The sequence below is a fragment of the Falco punctatus genome (genome assembly GCF_963210335.1).
Source record: "Falco punctatus genome assembly, chromosome: 9".
Lineage (NCBI taxonomy): Eukaryota > Metazoa > Chordata > Aves > Falconiformes > Falconidae > Falco > Falco punctatus.
The window spans coordinates 24,385,302-24,406,704 of NC_137589.1; the positions used below are offsets into that span (position 1 = coordinate 24,385,302).

Here is a 21,403-nt window from a genome sequence, read left to right on the forward strand (position 1 = left end):
AATGCTTGTAGTCACTCCTGAGGATACTGGAGAATCCCAAGAGTCATTCAGCTTTCAGAACCTGTAGTGGATTCAATGGACTCCTGTCCCTTCTCTCAGACATGGAAGGTGCATTGCAGGACCCTCCCTCTGGGCTGTGGACAGCAGTTGGTCAGAATTGCATATTGGAGCTCGTTTTCTACACGCTTCAGGGGATAGCAGCAGCCCTACACCTGGATCCTGTCAACAGCAACTTCTTCCAGAGGAATGGTCTCTTTGAAAAGATGGCAGAGGATCTTGGGTCACTTGGATGCTTCTGGACACAAGGGGAAAGGCAAATCCCTCTGAGCCTTGAGAAGACAAGGACGTTTGCAGAGTTCTTGGATGCAGCTTTCTGCTCTTCAGAACCTTTCCCAGTGTGGCTAAAGAACTGCATATGGATTCTGAATTTTCTTGATCACATGGTCAAAGGAACACTCCACCTGGAGAGCTACTTCAAGGAGAGAAAGCCAGAGATGGGAGAGGCATCAAGAGATGATCAGGATGAACCCCAGGCTCAAGAAGGGCATCCTGTTGCTTTCAAAAGACGAGGCAGCAAATTACCTGCCTCTGCCTGTAGGCTATGGGGAAACTCTGAAGAGAAGTAAGTTTTTATTTACTGCAGGAAATGTAACAGTAAGACTAGCATCTGCATTTTATATGATAGTAAACTGAGGTAAGTTATGACATAACTTGCCTAGGACAAACAAATCCATGCCACAGTCCCAACTTCCAGACAACAGAAATCACCTTTTTTCGGAAGGTAAATGATGGTAAACATATAGGTATTAAATGTTCATGTGAGCAGTGGGACACACAACCCCAAGTTGCAGAGTTTGTGCTGAAGGGTCTGACACATGCAATGTGGGATCAGGAATGGGGTCTAAGGAAAGGGTTACTGGGACTTGAAGCCTGCATTTGCCCCAGTCAGCTTTGGCTTCCTCAATTATGTGGGAAGCTGTTTCCAGTCTCCTGATAACTTAAAAGTACAAACTGTTTTAAATGCTCCCCCATGCTTGTGTCTCAAAGCACACATGTACAGACACACACTCTCACTCATTTACTCATACAGCTGAATCAGAGAAAATTGGAAGAGGAATATTAATGCTGCCTGCCTCATATAATGAAAGATTATATCAAAATACATATCCTTTGCAGGAAGGAAAGCCTACACCAGGGATCAACTGGCTGTAATCAGAAAGATCCTTGTGTTGTTTTGCCGGCTGAGCTGTGAGGCTGTGTGGTAACTGAATGAGTACCACTTGTGGAGAAATTAATCATGTAAATTAGGATCCATTAAGTTCACAGTGTCTGGTTTGGAACAGTTTGGCTTTGGCTCTGGGTTGTGAAGGCACAAAAGGAAGCCAGATTAGCTAGATGTGGCTGGAGAGTGTCCAGGACAAGTGTAGGCAAACACAGGAGAAAAACATGTACGGGCAAGCTGTCAATCTTCAGGCCACACAGCCTTTTCCAGCAGCAAATTTTCTGAAAATAAAAATAAGAAATGAAGTTCCCAGAGTTCCTGCAAGCCTGTGGTTCCCCTGATGCAGCTTCCTCTTAACTGTACTCCATGCTCACACTTCCTCCTGAGGAAGGCTTTAGCCTGGTGCTGTGCAACTTGAAAGGAGGAACTTGAGTGCAGTCAGTGTAGGTGGCCTGTGATGCCCAATCCTGCAACATGTAATTAACATCCTTGAAGAGAGCGAAAGAAAGTGATTCTACAGGAGCCTGTGACTAAGACACAGGAAAATCAGTATTTTAACTGGATAATACTTTAGCCCCTTATGCCGTCCTGTGGTCAGTGATGCTGCAAGCCACAGGGAATTGACCCTTCCATTCCTGTCTGCAAAACAACTCTCTGTGTTCCTGCTTCTGTATTAATGTTTGAAACACCTTCTGTGACAGATGGAGTCTCTGTTCTCCCTTTTGCTCCTGTTGATTAGTGATAGCTTTTGCAAGCTGTGTTAACTGAGGCTGATCTCTCTTTGGGAGGGAAGCCCCTCTTCATACACCCCGTAGCAGAATGGCTGCTGCAGCTGCTGTTCCCAGACTTACTGCTCTAATGGCACTTCAGGTTCTTTGTGGCATCTCATTTTGTTCCCAGACCATCTTTGTCTTATTTTTAAGTAGCAGCCAGTGCAGAGCAAATTTAGGATTCACACCATTATACTGGTAGGGTAGATGAATTGGAATCATGGGGCTGACCGGTTAGCCTTGAGGCAGGAGTGTGAGAGATGGTGCATGGAGACAGCTTTTGTACTAAGACAAGCTAGGAAATGAGAGCCTCATGGAAAACAAAGGAGGCTGCAGATCAGACTTACATAATATTCTTAGAGGGGAGTGAGTGTGCAGTGCTAGCAGGAAAGTTGAAGTGTAGTTCAGTGCTGGTCAGGGACTCTGGATTTTTCCTTCTTTTTCCTTCCTTTTTAACAGTCCTGGAGAGTACTAAACCTGTCAGGCAGTGCTCAAAAATATGAAGATGTCTCCTTATAGTTATGGCAATGTCTTAAGAACTTAATGATTTTATTTTTTTTTTTTAAAGGATCACTTTATATTATTGTCTTCTGATACTTGCATTTTGTTAGTTCATATTTTACTTCTACTACACATTGTATGGGTTATAAGGTCTCTATATGAGAAAATTTTTTTTGATGTTCAAGTGTTGTGGTTTAACTCGAGCCAGCAACCAAGCACCACATAGCACTCATTCAGTCCCCTTGTGCTGGAGAGAATCAGAGGAGTAAAAGTGAGCAAACTCATGGGTTGACATAAAGACAATTTAATAGGTAAAGCAAAAGCTGAGCATATAAGCAAAGCAAAACAAGGAGTTCATTGACCACTTCTCAATGGTCAATGGCAGGTGTTCAGCCATCTCCAGGAAAGCAGGGTTTCATAACGCGTAAATTACTTGGAAAGACAAATGCCATCATTCCAACTGTCAACCCCCTTTCTCCTCCTCGCCCCAACTTACATACTCAGCATAATGTTCAGTGGTATGGAATATCCCTTTGGCTAATTCGGGTCAGCTGTCCTGGCTGTGTCCCCTTCCCATTTCTTGTGCCACTCCAGCCTTCTTGCGGGCAGGGCCTGAGAAACTGCAAAGTCCTTGACTTAGTATAAACATTACTCAGCAACAACTAAAACCATCAGTATATTGTCAATTTTCAGTATATTTGTCAAATCCAAAATACAGCACTGCACAGGCCACTAAGAAAGTCAGCTCTATCCCAGCTGAAACCAGGACAAGAGATAATGATATTTCTTCAGTCTAGGAAGGCTGCTGTGTGTTAAGAGAACTGGACACACTGCTTGGTGATGTATTTTTACAGTGCTAGAGATGGAAGTTTTAATTGAATTGAAAGTTTGGGAAGTTAGTTGAATACAGTGGCTTAGGCTAAAAATGAACTTGCTCTGAGGAGCACATTTGCAGCATGAAAACAGACTGAAGTTTCGTAGAATCATAGAATTGTTTAGGTTGGAAAAGACCTCTGAGAGAATAAAGTCCAACCATTAACGCAGCACTGCCAAGTCTACCACTAACCATGCCTCTAAGCATCACATCTATCTGTGTATTAAATATTTCTAGGGATGGTGATTCTACCACCTCCTTGGGAAGTATGTTCTGATGTTTGACCATACTTTCAGTGGAAAAAAAATTCCTAATATCCAATCTAAATCTCCCCTGGCACAACTTGAGGCCATTTCCCCTTGCCCTGCCACTTGTTATCTGGCAGAAGAAACCTACACTCCACCTCCCTACAGCCTCCTTTCAGGCAGTCATAGGGAGTGATAAGGTCCCCTGAGCATCTTTTACTCCAGACTAAACAGCCCCCGTTCCTTCAGCTGCTCCTCATCAGACCTGTGCCCCAGACCTTTCACCAGCTTCGTTGCCCTTCTCTGGATATGCTCCAGCACCTCATGTCTTCTTGAAGTGAGGGGCCCAAAACTGAACACAGTATTTGACGTGCAGCCTCACCAGTGCCCAGTACAGGGGAACAATCACTTCACTAGCACTGCTGCCCACACTGTTTTGGGTGCAAACCAGGATGCTATTGGCGTTCTTGGCCACCTGGGCACACTGCTGGCTCAGATGTTCAGCCAGCCATCAACCAGCATGCCCAGGTCCTTTTCTGCCAGGCAGCTTTCCGGCCACAACTTTAAACCTATTGATTCTAGTGAGCCTGGGTTTTTCACTTTAAAGGTGGTTAGGGGTTTTGGGGGGAGATGGGAGTAGAGTGTATTCTCAGTGTGTACTTTTTTCTTGTTTGACACTTAAAAACTCACCCACATTCATGTCATGTATAGGGGTGTGTGTGTCCACACTGAAGCCACTACTGAAGTAAGTATTTATATCAGATATGACTTTGGTTCATTATACAGAAAATATTGTAAAGGAGCAATTTCTTTGAAAGGATTTCTTCAGGGTGCAGTAAGAATTATTGGTCACTGTGTGGCAGCGTGGTACACATTACTCGCTGCTCTGATGTATCAGATGAGCCTTACTGAAGTACCTAAGGTATTATAGCCTTTTTACCCTCCTTTAGGTCCCTTGTAAAAGTGTTTTTGTTTTTGTTTTTTTAATCCTTACTCTTTTACTTGTACTCTTTGTTTTATACAGTCCATAAAGCATATTGTGCTTTATGTTCTCAGTCTAATTATGGTCATGAAATGTTGTCTTTGCTTTTCTCACAAGATCTATTTGGGACAGATGTTATGGACAGTGCACATCACAACTCCTGTTCAGAGGTGCACCCAGAAATGCTGATGATCCTTTGAATATTATAAGCCTGCAGTGTCTAAACTAGAGTTACTGCTATGCTAAGGCTTCATCTTTGATATATATATATGACTTCTAGTCTTTATCATGGCATAAGCAGATCTCTGTGGTAACTGATGCCTTGGTTCCTTCCTGTGCCTGAATATACAAAGTTGATATGTGTAAAAATGAAAACTGGTGGGGAAGCACAGATATTTAACTTTCTTTTACTAATTTTGCTGGTTTGGCTTGAAAGTACTGAAATGATTGCCCGAGCAAAGTTACAAGCTACTTGAAAATAGTAAATATAACACTAGTTTTGGCCTCATGCAACTGGAGAGGTCCTTCTTGTTGTCTGTTATCTGTACTGCAAATATCTTAAAAGGTAAAGTTTGTTTAAACAGGAGAGTACACACCTTTTAATATGCAGGTCCCTGATATGTGAGCTCATGAGCAGGTTATGTCCTTTCGTTTTTACTCTAAGAAGGGTTTCAGCTGTTCTAGGTCATCTGTATTGTTCACTAAGTTTCAAATGCTGAGCCTGATTCCTGCTAGGAGGATTTAATGCTTTACCTTGGAACATAGTTGGACCCTCTTTGCTGTTGTTAATGTTTTGTGTGTCTTTTTCCTGCAGGTGGGATACGGGAGACTGTGCCATTGTACATCCAGGTGCTGTCTGTGTTATGGTGAGGTTGTTACCAAAGCTGTACAAAGAGGGACACTCTCAGGTGAGCCTGAACATATCAAAGTGCCATCTAAACAATGTCTTCTACTTTTCTGTAGCTTCATTTCCAAGAATTTCTTACTCTTTCCAGATGTGGAAGTCTTAAATTTTACCTAGAACACTGGCAAGAGGAACAGCACAAATTTCACTGGGTCAAGAGAGTCACAGAATCATTTAGGTTAGAAAAGACCTTCAAGATCATAGAGTCCAACCGTCAACCTAGCACTGCCAAGTCCACCACTAAACCATGTCCCTAACTGCCACATCTACACATCTTTTAAATACCTCCAGTGACGGTGAATCAACCACTTCCCTGGGCAGCATATAAAAATAACAAAGGCTCTTGACTATCAGTTTGACTAAGTCTTTCTATACCTGTCTGATGTAGGGCATGGGTCTTGGTCCCACAATACTTATTGCAAAGGTACACGTGTAGAAGTCCTTTGAAAATTGTTTAAAATATTGCTAATAGACCTAGCGACCAGAACAGTCTGGTTCTTTAGGCCTAATGATCCATAAATCTTCAATGCAGCTTAGAATCTGCTTTGCTTTGTCAAACCTTCCATACACACCCGTACTCTGAACAGGCACATTGCCTATATAGTATCTGCTATCTGGACTAAAATACTTGAATACAGTTTAAGTACATATGGAGGGGTTGAAATAAGACCAGATTATTCATCCAGAGCTATGGAAGGCGGGAGTGCAACTAACTGTTGGCACATCCCAACTCTGTGTAGCAGAACCAAGTCATCAGCTAGTGAAATTTTGTTAATTACAGTAATTAACTTCTGAAAAGCAAGTAGAATAGTTAATTGGATGGGAGTGTGTCATCAGGAATCTATTGGAGTCAGCTCTAGGGCTGAGCTCTGTGAGAAAGCCTCTCAGTCCCTCAGTAGATGGCAGTGTTCTTAAAAATATGAAGGACTAGAGCACAGATTTCAGCAATTTTAGTTACGTATTTAAGTGTGTTCATTTTTTCTTTTTCTCGCTCCTTTTTTTCTTAGTCAACAAGAAATTATTACTGATAGTGTTTGTTCAGTATTGCTGTTATAAATAGGGTTGCCTCAGGTAAAATGGGACCACTGTTACACAGGGTCCTGCATCAGACTCTAGCTAGGAGTTAACACATGTCCTGAAGAGTTTTTCATCCCACAAAAAGGATAGAGGAAAAGTAGGATTTTTTCTGGCTAATTCTATTTAAAATCACGTGAGAAAATGAGTGGAACCTCATACTCCATAGCTTGGGCAGCTCACTGATGCTGCCAGGTAGTGACACAAAGGGTCGAACTTCAGTACCTTCAGTCATGACATATACCCCTTGTGCAATGAGATGCTACTTGAAACATGGGAGTCATGCGAGATCTGATACAAAAGGCGGACGTGAATGGCTAGTGAAGGGGTGCTACTTGGTAGAAAGGTAACCTAGAAAGTGAAGGAATTTCTCTTTGAATAGTTATATTCTGTCCCAAAGAGAGAACTATTCCTTCTTTTAGTGCAACAATATTTGACAACTATACGAGACATGAAATAATTTCTTTTTGGATAGAGCTTTTTTACTGCAGACTTTCATTCAAAAATCTGAAGGGGCTTCTTGCTCTGACTTTAAGACCAAGTCAAACAGTACATTTTTTAGGAGCAGTGGTGAAGAACAGACAGTAACTCATCTCTTGCTGCATATTTTAGTGCTGTGTCAGGTCTTTTAGGCCTAGGTGTTCAGGAGTAAACTGGAAAAATCTTCAGAATCAGTTCAGTCATGTACAAATCCTTTGCTTTCACAGAAATGGCAATGAGAAAGCACGGCTTTTACATAAGCATTAATGGAACTCAATAAAATTAATGTACTTTGATTCTGACCCTCAGAGGTAATATCCATTTTCCGCCAAATTTGCAGCTTCTGTGACCTTTGTCAGACCCAAGCAGTGATGGGCTGAAGCAGTGTTGAGCCTGTCAGCATAGAAGAAAGAGTAGCAGAGAGTAAAACAGGTGGTCGTGTGTTTCAGCCATTCTGGTCATCTAGAATGACAATTAAAAGCTGAGGAGAACAGATTTGTGGTTGTATATTACTGCCATTCCTAGGTACGATCAAAAATAATTTGAATGTTGTAAGCGTACGAAAATTTGCTTAAAACACTTAACACACCTCCACCCCCAGGAAGACTGTCTTTGAGTCAGTCAGCTTTAGAGGATATTGCTCATGTTCATGCCTAGGACTGGTACTAAGCCAGTTCCCATCAGACTTCATATAGTTTGACCAAATACAAGGTGGATTTTCCTTTTATTAATATGCTGCCTATTCTGTGATGAAAGATAGCATTGCTACATGTTTCAAAACCTAAGTAAAGTGAGACAGGATATGTGGATATCAGGATATTCAGAGCTCTTTTTCTACCTTACAAAGAAAGAAGTTTCCCCTCAGCCATATCTCATGCTTGTCTGGCATTTTGGAACTGTGGCTTTTAAGACCGCAGAGTGTCATGCCAGACCTTTACTATTTATGATGTCAGATAAGATCTCCTAGATCTGAGGAGGCTGGTAAGGGAAACAAAAGAACTTTCAAGAAGAGAATCAAGGCATGATTCACTTCTGTGTTCTCATCCTGGTATGTTTCTTGTGAGTAAGGACAAAACCAGTCCTCATATTATTCATTATGTAAATTATCTATACATTTTAAAAATAATATTGCTTCCACAGCTGGATTTGTCCACTCGATTTTTGTCTAATCTCTCCTATGATGAACTGCCGTCATATTCACTGTTGTAAAACTAAAACATTGTGCAGTAATAAGAACTTTACACCTTTTTAAAAGACCTTTATCCCTGGTTTAAATTTAGCCTAAACTAGGTGCTCTCACTGTAGATGTTAACAGCATAACACTTTCCAAGTATTTGTACTTAAAACTGAAAAATATTCCTAAACTTAAAAGGTCTCTGACATAGATATGGCCCACAGAAGACTGTGTCATTTGTCTGCCTTTAGACTAATATTGCTGATATCACTGCTAATGTAATCGTTAATATCACAGTGAATTCCTAAATTACTGCACTGCAGTGTCTGCATGAGGAAAATCTTTGGGTATTTTGCCAGAGCTTCATTCCCCTTAGGATTATGCAGCCAAATCTTTCAGAGGAAGGAAGGGAGACTGGGACTCTGGTAGGAGCAAGGAGACTAGAAATACTGTGGCAGTGGGTCCTCTGGCTTAGGCTGGTAGCTGAAGGTCAACTCTTTCCCCTGAAGGCTTTGCTGCAGGCTTTGCTCCAGCCTTGTCTCCTAGGGGATTTTTCTTCACTGAGCCTGACTACAGTGCATTTTTTAAAAGAAAATGCACAGACTGTCTGCATGTTCTTTTCCAAGGTTATTTTTGGGCTTTTAGTAAGAAGTTTGCTTGTTCATTGATCAACCAGCTTCTGAAGCTTTCACTGTTTTTACAGACCAAGCAATTTTCTCCCTGTGCTTCCAACCCCAGAGCCTGCCCTTTTATTTGTTCTATTTCTCTTGCTATTCACTTTCTCCTTAAAAAGCAGCCGGTGTCTCTAAAGTTGCACTAAAATCTCAGTGATGTACCCTGGATTGAAGACACAGGAACTCTGCCAAGAATCCCTGGCTAACTATACTGAAGATAATTTTCTACTTTGTTTTGGTTTTCATGCAGTCACATAACTTATGACGTGGCACACAGACAAGTTTACCTTCCTCTCAGGTGTCTGATGAACATCATATTATAGCACTACATATTAGCTTAGAAAAATGAGAAGGAGGCACTGCATTCAGCTAATACTGTGGGGAAAAAGCAAGAGGTCTGTCAGACCATGAGAATTAACAAAAGAAATCTTAACATTATGAAGAGATTTTGTTGCCTGGCTTAAAATGGTCAAGACTACTTAGTGTATTTTCTCTAGAAGGCAATAGTAGCCCTGGTGGTCATATGAGGAAATCTCTGTAGCTTTTCTTAACACAGAAGCTGTGCCAAGGGAAATGTGAGGAGCCTGATGGAGATGGTATTATTTGTGTGGAGTGTTTAACTAGGCCCTATCTAGGTTTGTGGTTCTGGCAAAGTAGAAGCAGTTCACATGTTCATAGTGGGGTTTTTCCCTGTCTGCTTGCAAGGAATACATGAATACAAGTTACTGTGCAACTTCATAAAACCCAGTTATACATATATATACATATACAGCAAAGCAAGTTTTGCTCAAGGTCAGTGGATGAGAGTTAATCAGGAAAACATTTTGGTAGAATGGGAATTTTCTTGCAGCTGCAAACTGTGCATCAGGGATTTGAGCTATAATAAATTTATGATTTATTTTTAATAGCAATTTAAGGAAAAAAATTGCACAGATGATTTTCAGAAGTGACTCAAGCTCTCTAAAGACAATAGGTTTTAAGCTGATGGATGTCGTACCTTTTCTTTAGAAAGCACAATTTAAAATTCTGGGTCATTTGGAACTTTCTGAAAGTGCTAGTTTTGATGCCTTGATTTCTTCATTAGTAAAACTAAGTCTCTGTGATATGTTAGAAAGTTAATTCTTATTTTCTGTGAAGGGCTGCTAGCTTTTCAAGTAAGAGTTGCTCTGAGATTGAAAAAGAATTATACTTAATAAGCCAGCTTATTCTGAATCCAGTGAAGTTGCTTCTCATTTGTGTTACAAAATCAAACACCATTGTCCTAATCTGCATGTCTGCCCCCATTATTGCCCTATTCTTTAAAACTTTACATAGATTTTTCTGAGGACAGCTTATCAGAAGGCCAAAGAGCTCTTGGGAGTAGGGAACACTTCGTCTTTCTAAGACCTGTGTTTAAATATATGATGCACAGTTACATTTGTGTGAAAGCTAGTTAGGTCAATGGAGTAGACATCATTCCTAATTGGGAACAAATTGCTCTAAAGATAATTTTTGAGAATTGAGATACTTGTTTAAGATCATTAAGAAGCAACAATGAAGGAAAGCTTCAATTCAGCAAAACATGTAGAGAAGTGTTTAAAATTGTTTCATGATACTAAGAGATACAGTTTTGTTTCTGAACAGTGCTTTTGGAATGAAGAGTAGATCACGTCAATATGACTTCCCATGTGCTGAATGTTAAATATATTCTCAGTTACTGTGTTTGTTTTGGAGCTTATGCCTAATAACCTGCCCTTGGTGCTGGTCCCTTCTTTTGAATGACAGCTGATTGCTCTCTTCCTTCACTACCATAGTGTTGTGGCAGTAAAGCTCAGCTGTGGATGGCCATGCAGGTGCTTAGATGGATATATGCACGCTGTTCACGCGCAGAGCTTCATAGAACAGCCATGCAGTTGCACTTGAGCCTCTAGCCTTAGAAGCTTCTTTTCTGGGCCAGATTTTTGCACCCAGAGGTTTGTCAATTTAAAACCAAAAAGCAATAACCATGTACAGTTTTAGTTCCAGCCTACTGACTTCAGTTCTGTGTCCATTTCAGCTTTCACTGGAAATCCAATGTGCTGTGGTTGATCATATCCAGTCCTTGGTGAAGTCAGAGAAGAGTCGCCAGGTGATGTGTGGATCTGGCTTGCTGAGCACCATCATAACTTCCTGTCAGGATGCCTTCCGCAGTGAGAGCCATCCACTGCATCTGCCTCTCACTCGAGTGTTTGAGAAGCTTGCGTCACAGGCTGTTGAGCCAGATGTGTTAAGGTATCAGATTGTATCTAATGGAACCAATTTGCTTTAGTGGTACAAATATTTTGCAAAGTTTATGTAATAATTAATACTTCATGTAGTGCTCTAATTCAGCAAGGCTCTTAGCCTTTTGCTTCAAGTCTCAGTTAATACTACTTACGTATTGATTACAGGATATATGTTTAATTGACTTAATGAAGATGGTATGACTCTGTAGTGTTCTGCTGCATCATCTCTGCAGGGGTTGTAAAGCCATTTATGAGTGGTAACTAATTAAGTAATTGCAAAACAGCAAGGGTTATTCTTTCCTGGTATTCATATGGAGAAGCTGTTTCCTGGAGAGTAAAAGTGACTTTCTCTTAGCTCAGATCCACGTCAATGACAGATGCAGAAATAAGAAGCATAGTCTTGTTTCTCAGTCTCTGCTGTTTCTACTTTGATTCTACTTTCTTCTTTAATGCTAGCAAATGCTAAGCATGAGAGCACCTAACAGAGATCAGAGTCTAGATGAAGTTGGATATGCAGTGGAAGATCACGTTCCTTTACTCAAAAATGGAACTGAATTTCTTAAAAACTAACCAAACAAACCAAAACAGTAACAACCACCAAATAAACAAAAAACACCCCAAACTCAAAAAAACCCATAGGGTTTTTTTTCTGAAAAATTAGTGGTATTTAAAAGCATTGCTGAAGGAAATAAACCTATGGGGTTTTTTTCAATTAGAAAACTTTGAAAGGGGAAGTGTAAAGTAAACAAATGTTTTTGATGATACAATGGAAAACATTCCTTCTGTTCTGTTGGGGTGCCTTTAAAATTTGGTGTCCAAAAAGAAAGTTGGTCTTCAGAGGGATGAGCTATATTTGCAGAGTTGCTATGAGTCCAGTGTCCAGAGTTGATTGTTCTCCTTTTTTTGGTTGCTTTCTCCTTTTTTTTTCATGTTAGGCAATTTCTTTGGTTGGGAGGTTCTCTGTCACTGCCTTCCAGGCCCAGCACAAACAAGACTGAGGTCCTTTCATGTCAGGGGAGTGATTCAGCTAATGCAGCGTGGAATGAAGGTAATCACACCATGAACAGCCTGTTGCTGATACAGTGGCTGGGTCATAGATGTCTCTGTAACGACAGGAAAATGCTGTTGGAGTAGGTTGCTCCAAGATAGTCAGTGAAAGTGGAGTATGTATGGGTGTTTTACAGAGGGCATTGCCCAGGTTGGGTGATACTTGCCTGACACTGAAAGTTGATCTAATGATGAGTAGAGATCAAATTATAATACATGTGCTCAAGCCAGATGCTGATATAGACTCAGACTTGGCTGCATCAGACATGGGAATGATCTATAAAAATACTAATCATATTCCACAAAACAAGGGGAGTGTTTCCTGGGTTAGCAGCATATTTTCCCTGTGGTTTATAGCTAGAACTAGAATAAATATGTAAATAAAGAACATTGCTTTTTGTAATTCTTAGGATACCCTGGTAGTCTGTCTTGCTTATACAGGTGATTTTCTATCCAAGTCCTTTCTCTGTTCTAACATATTTTGCAGGTGAAAGGCTACAGTAGTAGTATTTGGCACTTAAACTGTTCTCGTGCCTATGGGACACCTGGTACAGAATGGTACAAATTTGGGTCTTATGTTCTTTGAAGTCATTCTTTAGATCCTCTCCCATGTGTTAGTTCTAACTATTCTGTTATGGCAGAATATATAACCACAGAATGTTCTGTGTATAAGAAAAATGGAAGCAATGGGTCAGGAACTAGAGCTGAAGTTTGGAGCTACCTAAAGATGTGTGGGGAGAAAATATGGCTTGTGTAAGCTCATGTCTCCTGTCAGCCTCCCATTTTGAAATTCCTTCAGTGCAATATTTTTGTGTATTGCTGAGTATTTCTGCAGGCTGCTGAGGATGTGTTATTTGAAGAGCATGCAGATCTGTTCTTAGCAGTGATGAATATGGGCAAAGCCTGTGGCTGAAAAGGTATTGCAGACACTGATTTGGTTAGGCACTGTGTTGATCTTGTAGGTTCAAAAGAGGACATGGTGGACAATAAAACCGATCCTCAGACAGCTGTGCCTGTCAGCAGCTGTGCTTGGGTGTCTAAGGGATCTGCATTGGCACTCCAGACTGCAATGAGTCTCATCTCCATGACGTCACCTCGAAACTTCCAGCTCCGCAGTACTGCTTTGGCTCCATCTTTTGTGGAGTTTGACATGTCCATGGAAGGATACGGGTATTGCTGCTGTTGGTTTCCTGTTTAGCTGCTCTGCAGACTCCAAGCCCTTATTCTGGACACAGCAACCAACGCTCTCCATCTTAGTCAGTCCTTGTGTCCTATCACTGCCTTCCTTGCAGCAATGTTGCCAAACAATTTTGTTACTGTCTTATTGCTGATAGCCTAAGCTCTGGCTTGCTACTGTGATGCTGCATTATTAAGTCACTGGTGACCTTCAGGGATAATTTTATGTTTCTGATGGATGGGTGCCTTCTTGCTTTTGTAGGTGTTTATACCTCCCTACCTTGGCCACTGTCATGGGACCCAGTGCAGAGCAATCTGTCTCAGGAGGAATTGGCATGGGTAAGCACTCTGACTCATGTACAGCTTCCTGAAGGCACTGACTTTTCAGCACCACTTAAAGCATTCAACATGTGTAAGAAATGGCAGCAAATAAGCTGTGTATTTCAACACACTTCTGTCTGTATCCCAGTCCAGCTCTGAGCTGTATAACTCAGACTGCTCACCAAAATACAGTACCAGACGCAGCTTAATAGTGTGATGCTTTAACATTAACATTAGCGGTACAAATTCAAAGCAAACTGCTGAAAACAACAGTCTTAACAAGTAGAAGTCATGAGATTTCTGGGTTACCTTTCCCAGAAGGAATAGAAACTGTCACTTAACATGAAATGAGGTTCTCTTATAGATAAAAATCTATGAGTGAACTGTGAAATGGCTGTAGCTTTTGCTTCCTGAATTTTGTGAACTTTGAGAAAACTTGTTTCTGGCTCAGTGCTTCCCAACTGATGAGCTCTGTGGTATAGAGATCTAGTAGTCATTTCTCATCAGTTAATTTTAGGTCATTTATACATATGTACACACTCATATATGCAATCTGTATGATATTGAAGATAGGCAGTGAAATCTAATAGAACAGAACAGAAATTAAACCTTGTATTCTAATATTGGTTCTTACATGGTTTGGGCTACAGATGAAACAGAAAGCAGGTTGCTAATGTCTGCACAGGGAAACCAGCTTCCTTACTGCCTTTTTGTTTCCTGCCTACAGGAACCAGAATGTTCCCTCCCTCAAGTGGCCTGACGCTCTCATGCTGGTTTCTGGTTAGCAAGTTTGGTTTGGTGCACAACAATCACCCAGTCCGTTTCCTCACGGTTGTGAGGCATATGTCAAGAACAGAACAAGAATTTGTTTGCTTTTCAGTAAGCTTCTTCCCACAGGATCTTTCTTTGGTCATTTCCACAGAAGAAGTGGAATTTCAGCCACTTGGTAAGGCTCTTCTCAGTTAAGCTGCAGTGCTGTATTCTCTGATTATCTGGAATTTTTCATGAACAAATTTCGTCTTCTTATAAGTACCCAGAACATTAGTGAGACTTCTTTATCTCTTAATTTCCCTTCTGTCATCCTGTTGTGATTGTAATTCTTGGTCATATTTCAGTTTTAGGTTTGCCGTAGGCATTGAGAATTATTCTATGGCATGCAGTACATAATAAAAATTACAGATATTCCAAGGAAGACTTTTGAATGTCAGTTATGTGGTTGTGTGCAGTTGTGGGAACTGGATTTAAACCAGCTGATCCCTGCCTGTTCTGTGTGGCAGTAGGCAAGTTTGGAGAGTAGGACTGAGGAGTTTGGGAGTGATCTACCTTCCTAATCAAACAGCACATTACTTTTCCTCACTCTTAGGATGTTTTCTACCATGCCAGCCTATTAATCTGTTTTCCTTGTTGACATTTATCCCATTCTCCTTATTGAATACAGTAGACACTTCAAATGTGAATGTGATTGAACATTGCAGAGGTTTGGGAATAGAGTGGGAATAGTAGCTGGGTTTTTTCATGCACAGCTGACATTGTGTGAGTGCTCCAGTTCTCTTAGATGATGTTAAAAATCCCGGCTTACTTCTTTTCCTAAAAACTACAAATTAATGTACAGAGGTTTATCATCTCATGAATTCACTAGGAATTTTTTTTCTGTGTCAGCTAACTCGGTGAATATCCTGAGGGGTTCTCCTCTTAGAGAATATGTTGGCTTTGTCCTAGTTCAGTCTAGCTTTGCAGCATTGAGGTAGGTGTTATTTGGGAGTACAGCACATCGTATGCTGGAAGAATCTTGAGAGTTGTGCAAGTCTCAGATCCTGATAATAGATCTTCAGGGAAGGTTTTAAAAACCTTGAACAGAATAGCACCAAATCAGTGTATACCTACAGAGTCATGTTCTTTGTGTCACACTTTATAGCTGTGTTCCAGAGGCAGGGGAAAGTGAGAGACTTTGTTTACTTCCCCTTGTTTTTACTCCTACAGATATCATGGAACCTGAGGATGAGGTCTTAAATCCCTCCCAATTTCCAGGGCAAGTCCAGTTTGGCTGCGGCAAGCTGATGGTCACTGGCCAGTGGCATCATCTCACAGTGACAGTTGCTAAGGAAGCAAAGAAGAACTGCGTTGTGTCAGCTTATATAAATGGTCAGATGCTTGGCTCTGCAAAGGTAAAGGCTGTTTGATAGACCTTGTGCCTGACATTTGTCTTTCATTGCTTTTATTTTCATCTCCCCATGCACGTACCATGGCTTCTCAGTATTAACCTAAGAGACTCAAAGCACGGTGATCTGCATATATAACATCTGCCACTCTGCACTGTGCATGAGTAGAGTCAGAAATCCATACAAACCAAGCTGTATTTGTGCTGCTCCTGAGAATATGTTATCGGTTTATACTGATGCTTGGAACTAGTTCCTCTCCCCTCAGCATGCAGATAACCAGGGTAATTTTCAGTGGTGATGCTCATCTGAGAGTTGTGGTTACCTCGTATGCAGGTAGCTCAGGGTTATGTTGATGAAATTCACTTCTACCCTTAGGCCAAAATCTTCTGAACTGACTAGTGATTTTGAGGATCTCTCAGTTTACACCCAAGATTTTCAGAAGTTGTCAGCTATAAAAGGTACATCACATTCAGGTGTGAACAGAGAGCCCTACACTGACGGTGCTTTGAGCTTAGGCTGAAACCTGCAAAGGCAATAGGTTATGTAGGAAGCCTCCATTTTTCAATAAAGGCCTGAAAAAGCAGTAAGGTCATTGAGAAATGAGCTTCTGTGACTGGCCAGCTCTTTACAGGAATCCTAAGATGGATGGAATTTCCTCAAGCATCTTACATGGGCATGTTTCAAGCTGTCCTCTTCCTCTTACACCCATTGAACAATCAGTTGATGAGTCAGTGGCCTTTTTCCCCATTGTCACGCTAGGCACTCAGGAACAGATCGATGTTCCTCCAGGTTAGTTGTTCAATGTGTAAGATAGCTCTTGAATTAAAATACTTCTTTTTTTTTGAGTTAATGGAAATGAAAGAAGTGTTTCAGTTAGGAGAAATTTGTAAATTTCATTAATATCTACGCAAGAGTTCATCGCAAATGTTGGCGTAGCTAGTATTTCCCCTAATGTACCACTTCTTGTCATCTTCTTGTTGCATAGGAGTCAGTTCTGAAATAGGGGATATCTGAGGTTGCACAAGATACCATAAGAAAGCAATGCAAATGTACCTGAAGTGTTCATAACCTACAGGATAAATGAGAAGAGCCTGTAGTTTGTTATTATCATCATGCTTCTAGTTTTGAACCTAATCTCAAATTATTTCTGAGATTTGATTTTTGGAATTTGAATGTTCCAGGCTGGTAATGTTGAAAATGCAGACTATGTCTGTTGCAGGTCTGGTTGGTGTGGTGGTTTTCTGGTTTTGTTTTTGAATAGTATCCTTTTATTAATTGAGACTTGTAACCTTGGTCTCTTCTTTCTTGTTCCCATATTTCAAATCAATCTTAACACACATGAAGCTAACTTCTGTGTTTATATTTCCCTTGTAAAAACAACCTGTTTAATTCCAAATATTCTCTTTCCCATACTTGAGAAAAATGATCTGTCTTCTAAATGCCTTTTGGGACCTATATCCATTTCAAGAATGAAAATTTAATTTCATTTGCTTTCCTTCAAATGAGACTGAAAGTCATCAATAAAACTAGGCCTAAGCATTGCAATTGATTAAAGAATTCACAGCAACTGTGTTTAACATACAGTGAAACAGCTCATAATAAATAAAACAAGCCTTTAGTAAATAAAAGGTTGTCCCAGTGCTGGGGTCTCTGACATGATGCAAGCCTTTGTCTTAATGTCTACAGTGAAGAAAAGATTGTGTAAGAAATTAGAATTGCACAATGGTTGTTAACAATACCAAAAGCTATTTTGGGGTTGTGGAGCTGGGGGGTGGGGGTGGGGGTTACTGTATTGCATCAAGCCTATTTGTTCACTCAAGTATCAAGTCCTACATACTAATATTGACCACCCCTGTCTTCTAACTTCAGTAGTCAGAGATCTGTAAACACTAGGAGTCCCATCTTAACAGCAAATTGTTAAAGGCAGAACTAAGCCCTGAAGTACAGTATAGTTTCTCCCTATGAAAAAAAATCCATCTACTTCCTGTTAGAGCTTTCCACATATAAATGGAATAATAGACTTAATTTAGGAGGCACAATCCTTATTTTGATACCAAAAATGAATGGTGCAATTTCTTAAACTATGTTGCTTTGACTGAAGCTAACTGATGCACCTTGATACCCTACATTCTTCAAAACCTGTTTATTATCTAGGTGCCTAGTACAAAGTGTGATCTGTAACCTGGCTTTCTATATTAAAAGTCACAGAGTCTGAGTTATGAAGCTTAGAACAGGAAAAATAAGTCTGTGGTCGAGAGAGGATTTCTTTGCCAGTACTTGAAATGATTTTGACTGTGCTTTTTAAACAAAAAGTAGGCTTGAACTTTGTAAAATGCTTATGTCTGTGATGCTTCTGAAAATCCAGTTTCTAAACAGCAGTTGGTAATTGTGTTGCACAGCTGAGTAAGACTCCATTGAGGAAAGAGGTGGCAGGCATACCTTGCAGGGTCAAAACAGTGAGGGACCCCAAGTGTATTCTGTCCCCTTAATGAATTCTTCTTCTGTTGCAGATGCAGTATCTCCAGCCCTTACCAGGTAGCTGTATTTCCATGGAACCCTCTTCCTTTATTGATGTCTATGGATACATAGCTACTCCTCAAATTTGGAAACAGATGTCCTCCTTGACCTGGCGCCTTGGCCCTACGTACTTGTTTGAAGAAGCCATCTCTGTGGAAGCAATGGAGGTGATTAATAAGCTTGGCCCACAGTATTTTAGCAATTTCCAAGCAGTACAGCTTCAAGGTATGTGATAATTCTCATATCCACCACTATTTGTCAGGGCAATGCTCTTTTTGTTCTTATAATCTATTATTAGTATTCCAACTGTGCCTAGAGCTTGCTTTAAAAGCCTGGAACTCTGCATTACTGAGTGTAGTAAGATACGATGAGAATCTTCTACCATACGGTAAAATGGGCAGAAAGAGAAGGGCAGGAATCAAGCAGCAGAGGGAGCTGGAGAGTGAAGAGGGATAACATGTCCTTGAGGAGATGGAAGATTGCAATTTCTGTTGGACAAACATTAAAGCAGCAGCTTTGACTGAGGTGTTCTACATTTATGGTGCTACAGAAAAAACGTCAGAAAAAGAAGCATCATCTTTAATTGCAGATGTCTGCAGAGTAGGGGAGAGCACAGGGGAGAGAGGGGTAGGGGAGTAAGTTACATTCCACTTAATGAAGAGGCTTTTTAACTAAAGTGTACTGTTAGCTTCAATTATTAAACAGGCAGATAAAACATTTCAGTTATTGATTACTGTTCATTCACCTCTGTACTACAGCTTGGGCTAAAATGGGGATGGTTGTCTCCCATTTGAAAAGAGCAGAATAATCTCAGCTGGTAATGCTCCAGCCTAAAGCGAAGTGAAAAGACTGGCTGAAAATACTCCTTCAGAATGCCGTCTATCTAGACTAAAAAAAACTCCAAGTAAAGCATGAGAAGGGGTTGTTGAAAGAGAAATTATATCAAAATACAGGCCTACAGTAAAAATGTTACCAACAGAAGTCAGGAGGTTTGTTGAAGCGTTGAGTCTTTCTGAAGTCTGGGGTGCTTGTTCTCTACTAACTGGTCTTCCCAGCTGCGCTTTACTACCAACTAATCATGGATTGTAACCATCTGACTCCAGTGATGCCCTGATGCAGGGAAATCATGGGGTGTTATACAAGATGTAATTTCATAATTGTGGAAAGATATATTTCTTCCCTATTTCTTTCTTTTTGGGGTGGGCGGGGTGGGGGGAGCTCAGGGAAGGGAACTGTTACCTAATATCTCCCTATTCCACCAAAACACGCAAAAAGAAACTTTTCTAATGGCAATTTTTACTTTTAAAATTTCAGCACAAACCCCCAAAATATTATGGTTTATTCCTTAAAATGGATTTATGACCTTGTTGCAAACAGCAGTTTGAATTGTTGCAGTGGTGTTGTGTCCCATCTCACCAGTATCTCCTTCCTACTCCCTAATCAGCAGCAGCTGTGCAGAGGCTTAGCCGTAAGTTTGTGTCCTACTGGAAGGGAAATAGGTGACACGGTCTTGGGGCATTTACTTCAAGTTAATCTTCATGTGGAATACATGCTAATGCTTTTTGCCTATAAGGGCTTTTTCAACAGGATTAGTAAACATTTTCATAAATCAACTGTTTTCACAGTCTATAAAATTGTCAAAAATATACTTTTTTTAAAAAAGGTACACATAGGTTTTTTCCAAATGCAAGCAGGAATAGAAAAATCTTTAAATAAAAGCATGTGAGAATTTCAATCATTAAACTGCTGAACCTGGTACCTTTTAGAGGCTTCTTATATGTTGTGGGTTGGCAGCTCTGAACTTTTGCCTTTGTCCTTTTTGCTTCCACATTAATCCTTGCTCCTAGTACCCCTGAGAAAGCTCCCAGTAACATGGAAGGCCTCTGAAATGTTTTCTCTGCCCAGAAAGTTTGTTTGTATTGTGTGGACAGAGGAAAGTTTATTCTGTACTTTTCTGAGCTTCATGAGATACTGGGAGAGGACGTAGGATCTACACAAAGCAGTAACCAGAGGAGACAAGCCAAGCACATCTCCTATTGGTGCTTACAGTGGCAGGCTCCTATGGACTGTGTTGCAAAGGGTGAGGGCTTTTTTCTGATTATAGTTGAGTCAAAATCAAATTCCTATCTAAACTTTCGTTTCCTCTGGTTATTTTTAATCTGCCTCTCTCATGTATCATATGTTGAGCGTGTGAAGTTCCTTCAGAGATTTATACTTTTTCTTGTTTTAGGTGAGGATCAGTACAGTGATCATAATCCTACACCTCTGGTGGCAGAAGAGAAGATTTCTTTTGGAATCAATGCCATGTGCTCATCTCTCACTACGGTCCAAGATATAAAGAGCTCCTACAATGAAGTGGATGGCCGGCTGATTGCCAAAGAGGTCACAAATTTCCCTCATTTGTCTTAAACACGCTTTTTCTTGTTTCTGTTTGATTTCCTACAGCAAAATTTGTGACTTTGTTAGTTGTGGATCTTCAGTGATTTATTTTTTCCCCAGCTTCTCATTTCATAACTCCATTATACCCACTGTTTTGTTTTCATCTGTGGAGAGGAGTAGATTGGACAATGAGACAGTGTTAAAAACTTTGCTTGAAACAGCAACAGAAGGCACAGTTTGCAGGTCTAATGATAATTTGTTTCAGTCTGTGGTATCTTAATGCCTTCACAGTGACCTTTCACATGCTATTCTAGCTTTATGTCCAATGATACTGACATGTCAAAGTAATGCAGTTGCGGGATATTTTAGGTGATGAATGTTTGTCCTAACAATCAACATTTAAGGGAAAAAAAAATGGTTTTCATAGTCTAAAAGTAATAAAATAATCTAAATTATTAGAGGTTCTGTTTGTTACTTTTTGTCTCCCCCATATTACCATGGTTTTTCTTACTGTTTTAGATTGGGATTAACTCTCGGGACAATTCATCTCCAGTATTCCTAGCTAAAAATATTGCTGGACATCTCTCTGGTTCCTTGCGGACTATTGGGTCAGTTGCTGTTGGCCAATATGGTAAATGCACTATGCCTTAATGTTTCATAT

The 21,403-nt window shown here is 40.4% G+C and overlaps 1 protein-coding gene across 5 annotated transcripts in view; it reads left to right on the plus strand.

Annotated features, from left to right (window-relative positions):
• The window catches only part of WDFY4 (WDFY family member 4), a 144,283-nt gene that overhangs the window by 26,174 nt on the left and 96,706 nt on the right, over positions 1–21,403 (plus strand). For all 5 annotated transcript variants that reach the window (XM_080401530.1, XM_080401533.1, XM_080401532.1 and 2 more), the window contains 11 exons: positions 12–622; positions 5,409–5,502; positions 10,936–11,150; positions 12,079–12,191; positions 13,153–13,360; positions 13,629–13,705; positions 14,415–14,633; positions 15,668–15,852; positions 18,357–18,588; positions 20,594–20,745; positions 21,262–21,373. In XM_080401530.1, the coding sequence (XP_080257656.1) occupies positions 12–622; positions 5,409–5,502; positions 10,936–11,150; positions 12,079–12,191; positions 13,153–13,360; positions 13,629–13,705; positions 14,415–14,633; positions 15,668–15,852; positions 18,357–18,588; positions 20,594–20,745; positions 21,262–21,373 (2,218 nt within the window). The remainder of the gene's footprint in view (positions 1–11; positions 623–5,408; positions 5,503–10,935; positions 11,151–12,078; positions 12,192–13,152; positions 13,361–13,628; positions 13,706–14,414; positions 14,634–15,667; positions 15,853–18,356; positions 18,589–20,593; positions 20,746–21,261; positions 21,374–21,403) is intronic.